Genomic DNA, 13,413 nt, shown 5'->3' on the forward strand with positions numbered 1-13,413 from the left:
TGTTACAATCCTACTTAATATACTCAGCACCGCCTTGCTTGTCTAAACACATTACTCACTTGTAATCACCACCACAACAACAACAGACCCATCACTTCAGCACGGCGATGCCACGCTGACGTCTCCCCTCAGTAACACAGACACAAGTTGTGACATACTGAGATGATTACCTGCTGCTGCTTTTATTCTTTTTTTTTTTTTTGCTAAGTCCTAAATCCTAAGTCTAACCCATCAACCAGTTCTAAAACAACAGAAATCCTGTTGACAACAGTATTCAGACCTTCAGTCGTCCGTCTGAGAGATATTATCGAGACATTCAGCCCCAAAGGGAGTCATTTCCTTGGATGCAAATTGGCGAATGTTTCTAAACCTTACACCATGGCTCAGTTAATGAAATCATTTTAGAATCGGTTCAGTTTTTCCTCCCGTTTTCAAGGTTTCCATAACACCAGGAGAGGGAGAACACTTCTGGCAAGAATCTAAAGTTCTTGGTGGAACTTCCTGCCACTTCAAGTGCCAACTGCTTCCCGACAAAGAGGTACCGGCTTTGGAAAAAGTCACATTAGAGAACAAGCCGACCGTATTTGTATTATAATACCAAATCAAAGTACCGGAGCTCATATTCCCTGAACTTAATCATTACTTTCCTTAACTCTGGGATTTTAGCTGATCAATGGGAGGGCGTCCACTCGCCTCCGTTCCCTTACGTGCTGCGATAGGTCTTGATAATGTCTTTGATCTGCCTCCTGCAGATGGGACAGCAGGCATTGGACATCTTCTTCAGTTTGAGGCCGCAGGTGTAACACAGACACATGTGTCCACAGGCGTAGATGACTGTGTCCACCGCGTTCTCGTAACAGATAGAGCACTCGTCGGACCAAGGCCCGCGGCCTGATGGGAAAGTGGGTGACTTGGGGAGACTGACCGGTGAATTTGGGTTTGTTCCTGCGATAAAGACAGAAAGAAAATGTTGAATGTTTGAAACGAGGACACTGAATTCACAGAATAACAGTGAATGATGTGACAAATGGAAAAGAACAGATGTTTTGTTGCATTTGTTTCTGATGGTCATACAAACAATAAGACGTTTGGAGCTCATTTAGGCAATTTGACCTTCCGACATAATGCATCCACATTCATGAGAAATGGCCACAAAAAAATGGATGCATGTATGAGCCAGGCCCAGCTGTTCAGATTGTATCAAAAATATTTGTTGACGACCTGTTTTTCACGACACAACCAGACTAAAATTGAATAATTCATGACAATTTGCTTAGAGTTAGACAAGAAGTGCCTGATTTAAAGTACTGACAGAATGTGAAGATGGTTCCCAATACTGAAGCCACAGTATATTGATCAGCAGTGTAGGTCATTAGCCGCTATCATGGCTTCAATTAAAAATTTCACAAACATGGTTTCTGTCGAGTAAGTCCTTATTATCCCACTGATGTTTGCTCAACTGCTGAACTTAGTTCAAAGTATATGTTTAATTTGTTTTTTGATGCTTTGAACAAAATAGTGCTGTTTAGTAAGTGAACATAAGAACATAGAAGCTGTGCTGTCACCGTAGCTTCTGTGTCAACTTAACGGAGAAGTCTAAACCGTCTATAAGGCACTAAGGCAAGATGGCGGAAGCCAAGTCCACAATATTTTGCTTCACTTTTGTCCAGTGGGAGGGACTGGTGACATATTTACATGCATAGTTTAAGTTCACATGTCAAAACAACAGACCTAATGCTCAGATCAATGTGTTTATCTTCTGGCTCTAACCAGGCACCTTCACCATCCATTTTCAGTTTAGTACATGGTTTGTTTGTTTGTTTTTTTCTTTTATTGATCCCTCATGGCGAAATTCTTTCTCTGCATTTAACCCATCCATTTGTTCACACAGCAGTGTGCAAACTGCCTGTGGGTGTATGGCACCTGGGGAGCAGTTTGCAGCTTGGCTGCTTGCTCAAGGCTCCTCAGCCATGGACATAGAGGGATGAACCTTCTGATGTTACTGCCCCAAAGCTGCTTCTCTAACCACTATTGCACAGCTCCCCCTTAAAGATGAAGACCTTGACGTGATTTAAGATAAAAGATCCCTCCTTCCACCCAACATGAAATGGGCTAGTGTGAAAACAATAAGCAGCTGAACAAAAAATGGGAAACTATACTTTTTGTATCATGATTATATCTTGTCTTCCTCTATTTCAGAATGGAGACTCACTGCATCCGTGACATTTACATAACTGTACCACGTGACATAACACGTGCCAAACATTCTTCCTATATCCAGCTGCAGCAGCAGTGGGACTACGGAGTGCTGGCCATTGTTTCGAGCTTACTGCAGAATGACATCTGTTCACCGTCCCATAACGGCTTCCCCTCGGTCCTCTGCGGGGTGACTGATTGTGTGCCTCTGCAGAGCTGTCTCTCTCTCTGGGTGTACCTACCTCCCGCTGAGCTGCAGTAAGCGGCCGAGCACAGGCCTCCGTTCAGGACCGGATCGGAGCTGCCACTTCCCAGGGCGCTGGGGGTGTGTGGGGAGGAGGAGGGCGAGCTGGGGTTCGATGTGGCCCGCGGATCACCGAGATGAGTGGAGCCTTGTCGGGGGAGAAGAAGCCAGGGGGTTAGATAAATGACTTAAGTGGTCAGTTATGGCAAATGAACTAGGATTTGATGTTGATATTACAGGATATTTATAAAAAGCACAATACCACATAGCACAAATGTTATGACATATCTGGGACGGTGCTGATGAAATATGTATTGAAAATCAATAGAACAAACTGCAGACTTAATGACTAAAGTGCAGCATTGGAGATAAAGGAGCAGAGGACATTGCATTAGGAATTCTCATGGACCACTGTTCTTTATTTCCACCTTTATATTTCTTCTTTGGGTTCATCTTTGGTCTGCATAGGCACAGACAATGCACAAGAGCGGGATTAACTTCTTTCACACTATTCTGGTGTTACATTTACAGTCATGAAAGCAGAGAGAGAGAGCACTTCAATCTGTGAGGGCACATTCACCGCAGAAGAGAAGGGCTCTTTCATTCTTTCTTTTTTGGGAAAGAGTATTTCGAAAGCATTCCTCCTGCATCCTATCTTTACATGGAGAAAAGCAAATGGGAATTCCAAGTACAAGTTTAGGGAGCACGTGTTGGAATGCCAGTAAGGCCTATGAAAACATGCAGGGGTGACATTCAAAGTCCAAATCTGCGCTGGACAAATTAGCTTAAAGGGGCACAGTGTTTCTATTTTTAAAATACGATCCATGCCAGATGTGATGTCTTGGGGTGACAGACCCACTGGGATTTTAACCTCTTTCAGCTCTTTGTTTTGGTTGGAGACAAATGTAGCTCCTTGTTACTCTACCTTCCTAGCACCAGATGAAAGGCAAGGCAGGCTATGCTAACAGCTAGCTAATGAAGAAAAGTGGTAGATTTAGCACCTAAAAAGTTAAATATATCCCTCTTTTTCTGTGTGCTGATGCGAAAGAAGGAAATTGTAAGCTGACATATTAGCCACGGCAGATTTATATGGTGACAATCTGTTGCATTTTGTGTTTTAGAGTGTTCCTCTAACCTGGCGTAGCCATATTCAGATGAGAATATGAGTTTGACTGGCCCAGTAAATCTTTGCCGGAGCATAACAGTTCCCAGCACAGGGACTCAACTTTCAGCAACTTTCCACCGCAAATAAATTGTGGGCAAGGGAAGTTGGGCTGAGTTCCATGCTGGTGTCGCTCTGCCCCGGCCAAAGAACAAATAAAGAAGGCATCTTTAACATTTGCATTTTTACTAAAAAGGTGAAAACAAACAAAACAAAGAAAAAGATTTCCACACAGAGAGATTAAAATACTTGAATGCACATTAGCTGTCCTGCAGAGCATGTAATCACAGACGGTTTCCATCAAATGCTTTGCTGCTTCTCCATGTAAATGCAGACTGCCTAATTACTTTCCCTAACGTGTGCTGTCAAAAAAAATATCACACAAAAATGACAACTACCTCAGAAATCAGCTGCTGTATGCTCATGAAATATTTAGCCATACCAATTTGGGATCTGTTTTTCTAAAGCATCACATCACTATGTTCATTCTTACTGGGGAACAATTTAATGAGTGTCCGCGTCCCGATGGCAGCTCCACACTAACCCATGCCCCCGTCTGCCAGGATGCAGATGGCAAACAGAGACATCGTACACAGAAGTATTTCACTTCAAGGGCCAAGCCAATAATGGCTCATTGGAGTTCAATGATACCGTCCCATAAGAGCCGGATCATAAACCCCACAAGAGTATTTGTCTCTGCTGGTTTGTCACCATATCGCTGTTGCTTAGGACTCTATATCAGGATCTGTTTGATGTGGTATCATGGAGGTCGTGGGTGGGCAGGGTTTAGACGAGGAATCTCCTTTGTTTGCATTCCCGGGGTTACCCTGGTGGTCCCAAGGCCTTTGGTGCCAACCAGAATGTATGTGGGTATGTCCTTTTGTAGTATGTACAGTGTGTGACATGAGGTAACAGGCCATTGTGAGCAGCATGAGGGGAAACATTTTTAGGAGGAGAGTCATGATCCTTAACCAGCCAGTTTGCGTGAGAGGGCCAAGCCACTGAGATTTATTGTCTAGCTAGAAGTACAACAATACACTGTGCCTAAATCTTGCATTGAACTTGGATCATTCATTGCTTTATGTTAAGATAAAACCAAAAGGAAAACTTACACGTCTATGGCAAGTATAGAAGCTCAAAGTTGAAAAAGGGAATAAAGCTTTGAGATGTGCTGGATGTTTACGACGCATTGTACACGTGACAGGTCGTTCTCCTTAAATTAAATTAACTGTCTCAGTGTTGGTGCACCTGTTAGGCTCCTCTTGATGGATTTTGGTGAGTAGCGTGTTACTGTATCAGATAAAACTGACAGCCAGATCAACATCAAGAAATCATTTTTCATTTGGATACAAAGCAACCAGACGACAGCATCTTACTAAAAACACTACGAAAGAAGTCCATTATCTTTTCCTCAACCTAAAGCCAAGGAAAGACACCTGGTCAAATATTTTTAGGATTTTTTTTGGTTTTCACTTTATCGGCTTAGCCTGACATCTGATATGATCGGGAGTTGCTCCGTTGGGAACTGATTATGCTGTGGCAAAGATCAGCATAGTCAAATGGGTGGGCTTTATGTGGTGATGGACAGAAATGTAACAGCAACTAAATGACTCTGACAGGTTGGTGGACTATCCAACTAATGTTGATATATATGTTTTCTCTGTATTGGTTGAAACATGCCCCATAATAAAATCCAAATGGAGAGCTACCAGACTCATATTGTGATAAGGACTGAGTCTGCCTACACCAGCACACTAGCATTGTTATGCATTATTTAAATATGTAATTTTAACTGAAATGTCTGAATGCATACTAATGTGAAGACCATAGAGAAATATATATTAAAATGTTTATAATAATTCATCAAACTGAATTATACTGCAAAGCACTTGAGGAAAAAGGCACTCAGGACGTTGGTCTTCTTTTTGAGCACTCACCACACACACACACACACACACACACACGATGGAAGTAACCGTGTGAAAATGAAAAAAAAAAGAGTGCATATCAAGAACTCTCTCAAGTCTCTTTTTCAGCACATCTGACTAAAGTCTCCCACTGCAGAATGAAAATGTCAGCGTGTGAACTCTCTGTGTGCAAAATCAAACCACGGCTCCGTGAACACTGATCAGTGACACTCCTACAAGGTGCTGCAGCACTCGTCATGTTTCACCTTTCATCGGATTACTCAGGCCTGATCACCCTGCGGCCCTGTAGCATGGCTGGCTACCCTGTGGAACTGAATCCTCTTTCTCTCCAACTCCCTCCCTCCCTCCCTCTCTCCCTCCCTCCGACCATCTCTCCTTCTTAATCCCCCCGGCAGGCGGACACCTCCCATCCAGGGCATCTGAGGCAGGATATGTGGTGCCCGGCCCTGATCCCGCCTGCTCACCACTAGATTAAACCGACCAGTGTGAACAGCTGTGAGAGGCAGGCTGCACATCTCTGCTGCCATCTACTTCCATCCATCCATTCATCCAAATAGCCCCCTGTCCATCCTTCCATCTTTAGCACATAGCAGTACATCTGTGGAGAGATCCTCTTCCTTTAAAGCACGAGAGGTATGCAGGGTATGTGATGAGGGGAGGTGGGCGGGATTTCGGGGTGAGGTCTGCAGAGGAGCGTTGGGAGCTATCAGGATCTCTCTGACAGAAACTAATTTCCCTCTCTTTTTACAGCCTGAGGGAATGGGTTTAAAGGAAAACCTCAGAGCCCGTTTATAGACCGAAAAAGCAATCGAAAGAGGGGAAGGAAAAGAGGGAAAGGACCCTTACAAATAGTTTACATTAACATTTTCATGGTGAAATGCTATCTTCAAACACAAAGCACTTAAAAAATGGGTGGCCCTTAATTTAACTGCAGAGCAGCTCTTGTACTGAGGTGCTATCAGGACGAACGTGCACTTAGGCCGTGATGGTTTTTAGCTTGTGTGTGTGTTCATATCAGATGAGCGGAAAGCTGCTCGGTATATTTTAAGGTCATGGCTGCTTTATAAAATGTTAATAGTCTCTCTTTTTTTTTTTTTTTTGTCCGTGGTAGAGATACTATCTTAGGAGACAGAGGAGCTATTTTAGAGGGAGGACACGGTCATACATTCCTGACTAGTTTACGTCTGCATCAGGTGTAGTGCGGCGAGTACAGGCATCCACAGGCATCCACACGTCTATGCATGAATGCATGCATCTGTGTGTGCACGCGGCGTCAAGAAGAAACTGGGATTTGATATACCGTTAGCCTGCGGCAGCACCGAAAAAGAAACCCCTCACGAAGAATGAAACAAGCAACATCATTAACATGTATCCTCAACAGAGGTGTGAAAGATGGCCTGCTGCAGCTCTAAGGGAGTCGAGGCGGATTTAATTGTGTTGAATCTTTTTATTTTAGGTTTCAGTTTGCCACTAAAATATTTTAAACAGAATATTTGTACTGCACCTTGTGTTAAATGGTACTGACTGGTGAGGGCTGTACCTGCTGCTTGAGAGGAAATCCAGCAGACGACACTCTGGGGTGTAAAACCCTGCAAACCCCTCTGCATGTTTCTCCAATTAGGAAACTATGTGATGCATGTTATTATTTATCGTCACTGTGTTCCAAAATAGAAAATATTAACTTTAGCATCAGTCAAAAAAAAGACAGAAGAAGAAGTATCGGGGTAAAGGAGTCTTTTCAGCAGTTTACTTATAATACTTCAGATGACCCACTTCTTGCATTAGACTATTATTGATTTGGAAACTCCCGACTGATATAAAGCCAATGCCGGTGCGCGCGCGTGAATGTCAGTATGCCTTTGTGTCAGACGCTGCTGCAGGGATACGAGTGTGCTAATTGGAGGGGTAAAAACAAAAGATGCAAGGAGCAAAAAAACAAACAAACAAACAATGAAAAAAAAACTTTGAATGAGGAGAGGAGAGCAGCTGAGACGACAGAAGATGAGAAGAGGAGGAGAGAGGAGCGTGGCAGCTGCAGTGCATGAGGATGTGGGTGGTGAGACGCTTCACTTGAGCATGAGCGCGCTGACATTTTAATGGAATCTATAATACATGCGAAGCGGGATGGGTGTCCTATTTCCACACCACGAGGCACGAGGTCCCCTCTGCATCTCTGTGAAAGTTCAGCTGTCAGCCGGTCAGTTTTCCGCTCTTCCTGATAGAATCCAACTAACCAGAGATGTTTGGGCAGATACTGTGGTCACTGATGTACATCAGTGAGAAAGTGTATATCAGACTAAGCCTGCAGATAGTGTTTGGCTGTGTAGAGGTCAGTCTGCCAGAGAAGCCCTCAGTTTGTCCTTCACATATCTGTTAATGTATGGCTGGGAAATCTACACACATTATTATTATTGCATTAATGACACTAATACTGGTTTGGCATGCCCCCTTCAGTTACACTGGTTAAGGTCAGCATGTTATCACTGCCAACAAATTAACATGCATCAGCTATATCTTATACTCGTGTTTGTATCATGTTTAGATATGTAATATGATACACGTTTAGCAGCTACGTGAATGCCTTAGTCAGATCTATCTATGATGGATGTATGTATCATCGTGTTCCGTCTGCTGCTCTCTTCTCTTTCTGTCCTCTCTTCTTTCTCTCTTTTCCGTCTCTACCCGGCTGGCCTCAAGCAGATGGGTCCCTCCATATGAGCTGCGTTCTTCTCAGTGTTTCTTCCTGTGAAAAGCCTTTTTTTTTTTAGCGAATGTGAACATCTCAACAGGATAGCATAATGAAACCGTACACCAAGGGTCTGTTAACATCCATTAAATGACAGGAATGCTAACGAGCATGGTAATGTTAGCATTCAGATTAAAGGTCAGCAGATTCTGTTGCGTTCACGCTACAAAAGCTACAACTTGGTTAGCATTGCATAAGCATTAGCATTAGCGATTGTGACGATGAGCCGCCGTTGGAGTGTCAGTCTAGTGCTCCGTGACGTCACTGGCAGGGTACTTTGGGGCGTGCACAGATTGTAGCACGTGAATGGCTGAATCAAAGGTAAAAGACTTCACTGATGCGACGCCGTGTCAGAGGAGCAAATAAAAACGCTCAACTTTCGTGCTGTGCATCCCGCTAGAGACTGGTCGCTTCAGATCGCTGGCATCCATTGAAAATGTGTTGTAGCTTGTTGAGCGTGCACTGCCTGTGTGAACGCACCATTACCATACGCCCGCATTAAGAAGAATGATTTTGTGAATGCAACTTTTGATCTCGGGTTTCAGCCCTTCAGTCCAAGAGAAAAGCAAAATGTTTAGCCCTGAAAACTGAGGGTTTTTTTTCTTTCTTTTTTTTTAAAAAACGGCCTTTCAGGTGTTGCTACAAAATTATGACATGAGTCAGTCCATTGATGATCTGGACCTGTTTGAAAGTGAAGTCAAGACAACCTTTCATTGCCTATAATTTTGACCACTAGTGTGGCTGTGGACCAATGAATTTAGAATGTCTGATTTATTTGTTTCGTCCATAAGGATGCACTTGCACAAGTACGTCACTCTTGGACGTGGAACTGTAGCAAAGCTCCATCAGAGGCAATGAAGAAGAAGAAGACCAAGCCAAGGAAGCAAGATAACGCCACTGTGTAGCTTTAATTATGTTATTTTGTTTGTAATATATCAAGAGTCAGACACAAAGTGATTTATGTACATTGTTAAAAGTGCATTTCCTCAAATATATTTAAAATAGCAATAAAACCTTGTCAGGAATGACTCCCACTGTCAGCACTACAGATGAAACCGATGCCGTATTGATTTCCTCCAGTGTCACTGACTTGTCAGAGTACTCTTGGCTGACCCGAGACAGCCTCGAGTATTTGTTTGAGTTCCTTTTAGAAAGGTCCATTACTTCATGCTTTGTTTGAAGTGATGACTACTTTATCTTGCCCTCCTGAAGAGCAGGGGCCCACTGGGACACATCCCTCACACCGACTAGACGGCAGGGTCCCAGTTCAGCAGGAATGAAGCTACGTTTCCCTCCATTCGACATAGGTCAGGAGTTACAACAGCGGGATAAGAGGCGCTTCCTAATCCGAAGCAGCTGGAAGGTGAAGACGGTTTGCACCTTGGTGGAAATTCCAAGATCAGACCTGATAAGCAGATGAGTCTTGGACTTTCATTGTTCTCCAGTTCCTGTTTTGATGGGCTGCCAGGGCTTTCTGTTTTCAGCAAATGATTATTAGAAGTGCACACACACACACACACAAAGAAACCCGGTGGTCCGCTGTGCACATTTGCCAAGTAATTTAACAGTAAAGCAGGAGATTTCTTTGTGTGATAACACGGAATCAGAGAGAGGAAAACAACCCAGCCCAAAATCAGCCGAAGCGAATGTTCTTTCGGCATTTGTTGGATTGATCGCTGATATTTTCTGTCAGAGCTTTATTGAAGCTCACTGTGATTTGTATCGACGGAGCTGTCATGGTTGCTTTGTTGTCAGTTGATGTAAGTGGGTCATGCTCAGAAAGAACATTAACCCACTGTGAACACAGTGAGGCTAGAGTTTAACAAGCCTATAGAACTACTATAGAAGAGGAGGTCTAAAATTAGTGTAACATTATATGTTAAGGCTTTTGATGAGACTGGCTCTCTGTCTCTTGCATGTGAAGTGAAATTTGTGTGGTGCCGTTGTTTAAATATGAAACTGCTGATTTGTTTTGGCAGAAACAGACACACACACACACACACACACGCATATGCTACCTGTAACTTCTAGGAAGGCCGTAAGCTTGGCAGGGTGAAATGAAGTGCCAGAACTGCCACACACCTTCCCCGCTATCCTTTTATTATCAGCATTTAGAAAAAGGGTAAACAAGCCTCAGGTGTTCCGACACACCACTGACAGGCAAAGTGTCCGCCCCGCTGAGACATCATGTTGTCCCCGCTGTGTGCAGGTCACAGCCCTGCCGATCACAGTCCCTTTCCAGCTCTGCTTGCTCACTTCCTGTTTTTCATCTCTGGCGGAGCTTAAGAGCATCTACATTTCATACTGCCTCATATGAATGCGCATAAGGTAGATGCTTCCTGTCTCAGGACATCTGCTGTAAATACTCTGACAAACAAAGAAACAAAGAGAGCCCCTAGCATGACCGTGACGATTTCAAGAGGGTGAGACTGGCATTCAACACTGCAAATAGATTTTAACCGCAGGCAGTGAGTGAATTAAGCACAGAACTCTCACCAGTGGCATGCCCAGCCCAAATGAAGATCAATATACTGATCGGTAAGTTCCTCACCCGTGACACATCACTGAGCTTTCCACCATCGCTTACTCTTTCAAGTGGGATTATTCACAAGATAAAGTGTGCGGTCAAAGAACAAAGGACGCTCATTACTCCACTTAGAGGACGTACAGGAGTCAGATAAAATAAGAGTCTGACTTTTAGTGAAACATAACTCGACTGTTAAGTGGCCAAAGTCCTTCTTAACCACATAGATTAGTTTTATTTTTGCATGCAAACATTTATTAAAGACTCTGTAATGTAGTTATGAGCTCATTTTCAGTGTGTTATACATTTTTCAGCTTTAAATAAAACTGCATCTTAGCATGTTGTGGGTGATTTTGTTTCGTAATACAGTTTGTATCCACTCAGAAATGATAGCCGAGCTAAGTGCTAACTGGCAGCAGAGTTTGTGAGGCTGTGTTCACACTAAAATTAGCGCTGTGCGAAAGAGGAGAAAATCTAGTTTTGTTCGGTTTGAAGAATGTAAAACACACACACACAAAAAAAAAAATAGTGAAAAAAGGATTTCACAGTTCTGGAAAAACTGTGATAATAACAATTATTGTGCCTTTGTTATTTTTGCAGGCGCGCCCTGAAATGATGCTGCGTTTTGTGATGCATTGCAGCCAATAGAACAAAAAGTTAAAAGGTGCACTACTCCTGAGAAGAAAAAAAAAAAAAACAATTCTATGTCTTCTTGAGGAGCCCATCAAACCCAGACAGTTTGAATATTTGAGTGATATCAGTACTTGCGAGTTTAGGATATTTGTTTACAGTATATCAGCTGTCATAGATGTGGCCTTGAACCTTACATTTAATCTGTTTCATGACCAAGATAAATGCAAAGTAGTCGGCGCTCTCACCTGGAAAACACTCTGGTTTTGACATTGTTTCTCACTGATCTCACACCTCGTTTCTCTTCCGCTCTTTCTTGGTACTTATCAGCCTACATACCATATACATCATTGCAGATATATCAGTACTATCGGCCTGGATGATTCATCTGTCAAGCTCTACCAGACAGCCTGACAAACTGTGTGTGTTTGAAAGATGCAGGCATGGAAGGTCTAGTTGGAGTTCATGGTTGCCTTATTCAAATGTACTGAACACTCAAAAACACTTCAACTCCATTAAACTCCTCTTTCCTCTGTTCTACATATTGTTTTGTCGACCACAAAGTGCCTTTTGTGACGTCACGTGTTGGTGACTTACCCAAAATCTTCAGCTGCGTCACGGCTCCATGCAGGCCGAAGAACATCCAGAGCGGCCGGGAGTTGTCCACGCACACCTGCATGCCCACATTTGTGGCGTTGTGGCTGAGGATGACCTCCCCTTCCTGGTTGACCAAGAAGCCCAGGATGTCGCTACTCTGTAGAGGTGTTGGCACCCGGCACACGGCCCAGAACTCCTTCCTGTCCACCAGAGCTTCGGGGTTGTAGGGTAGATCGCTGGGGCGCAGCACTGCCGGATCGCAGGAGGTCACGCCGTAGGACAAGGAGCCTGAGCGCGCCGGACTGGACTTGGTGACTTTGATGAACACAGTCTCTCCTGTGCGCAGAGGCCGGTTGGTGAAGACCAGGGTGCGCTCCTCCCGCGCGTGCTCAGACCGCGCCACCGTCTGCTCGTCCAGCGTCTTGATGTGGGCGCCGCGCAGCTGGTGGAAGTGGAGGTCGCTCTCCAGGGAGGACGGCAGCAGGGAGGACTGCTGGGAGTTGAGGGAGTTCTGGGGGATGGGACAGGTGGAGGAGGAGGCGGAGGCCAGGTGGAGGGTGTGGCGGTGGGAGTGGCTGTGGGTGGAGCCTCTGTCCTCCTGCTGCAGGTTGAGGTCGCACAGGCTGACGGACAGTCGGGAGTCGTCTGCTTCGCGTCGCAGAGAGGAGGAGCGGACGGTGGTGAAGGAGCGTGGGCGCAGGCAGTCCGGAGGAACGATCTCGCTCTCTGCAAGGGGAGGGGAGAGGGAAAAAAAGTGGGAATGAGACGCAGAGGGAACAGCAGTTAATAGTGCCCTTACTGTGCTGTGTTTTGATTAAAATTTGCCTGAGGCGTGTGGAGATGAAGTTTGCAGTCAGCTGAATCCCAACAGTTCTAAGAAGGGCTGAATCTGCAGCTACTCTGACAACAAGATAATGATAAAAGAGAGAGAGCAATTTCAGTTGCACGAGTTTTATGCTGTGAAGCGTTGTTTTAATTACTCAACGCCGGGGCAAACGGGAGCGTCAGGAAGTGTGCTTAAAGATAAAGAAATGAAAGAAAGCAGTCGGTTGCTTCTTTATCTGCACTGAGCTGAATCATCCAGTTTTAGACGAGAAAATGCTGCATGGTGTCGTTCCTAACAACGAGCAACTTCCCGTCCCGAAATAACATTTAATACAAGTGTGGATTTGTGTGCGTCCATTTGAGTGCACTCTGTAGTACAGTATCACTCGACAGAAATCCTTTAATATCTGCCAATTTTGTCTCTAATAGCAAGAGCGGCGGTCACATCCGTACAAATGCACCCTCCTCCTCAGATGCCCTCAGGTTGCTCGCGGTCTCATCCTACGTCCTGACACAGCTGCTTAAAATATCACCTCTTAATGTGCCCTCCCTCTCTATCTC

General features: G+C 44.4%; 1 protein-coding gene across 1 annotated transcript in view; it reads right to left on the bottom strand.

The window, feature by feature from the left end:
• Nucleotides 1–681: 681 nt before the first annotated feature.
• The window catches only part of neurl1aa (neuralized E3 ubiquitin protein ligase 1Aa), a gene marked incomplete at its 5' end in the record, with an annotated part of 36,766 nt that continues 24,034 nt past the window's right edge, over nt 682–13,413 (bottom strand). The window contains 3 exons of the mRNA XM_084567525.1: nt 682–945; nt 2,439–2,588; nt 12,028–12,753. Of these exons, the coding sequence (XP_084423651.1) occupies nt 704–945; nt 2,439–2,588; nt 12,028–12,753 (1,118 nt within the window). The 3' untranslated portion in view covers nt 682–703. The remainder of the gene's footprint in view (nt 946–2,438; nt 2,589–12,027; nt 12,754–13,413) is intronic.

The sequence above is a fragment of the Chelon labrosus genome (assembly GCF_963514085.1).
Source record: "Chelon labrosus genome assembly, chromosome: 2".
In the NCBI taxonomy this organism is placed as follows: Eukaryota; Metazoa; Chordata; class Actinopteri; order Mugiliformes; family Mugilidae; genus Chelon; species Chelon labrosus.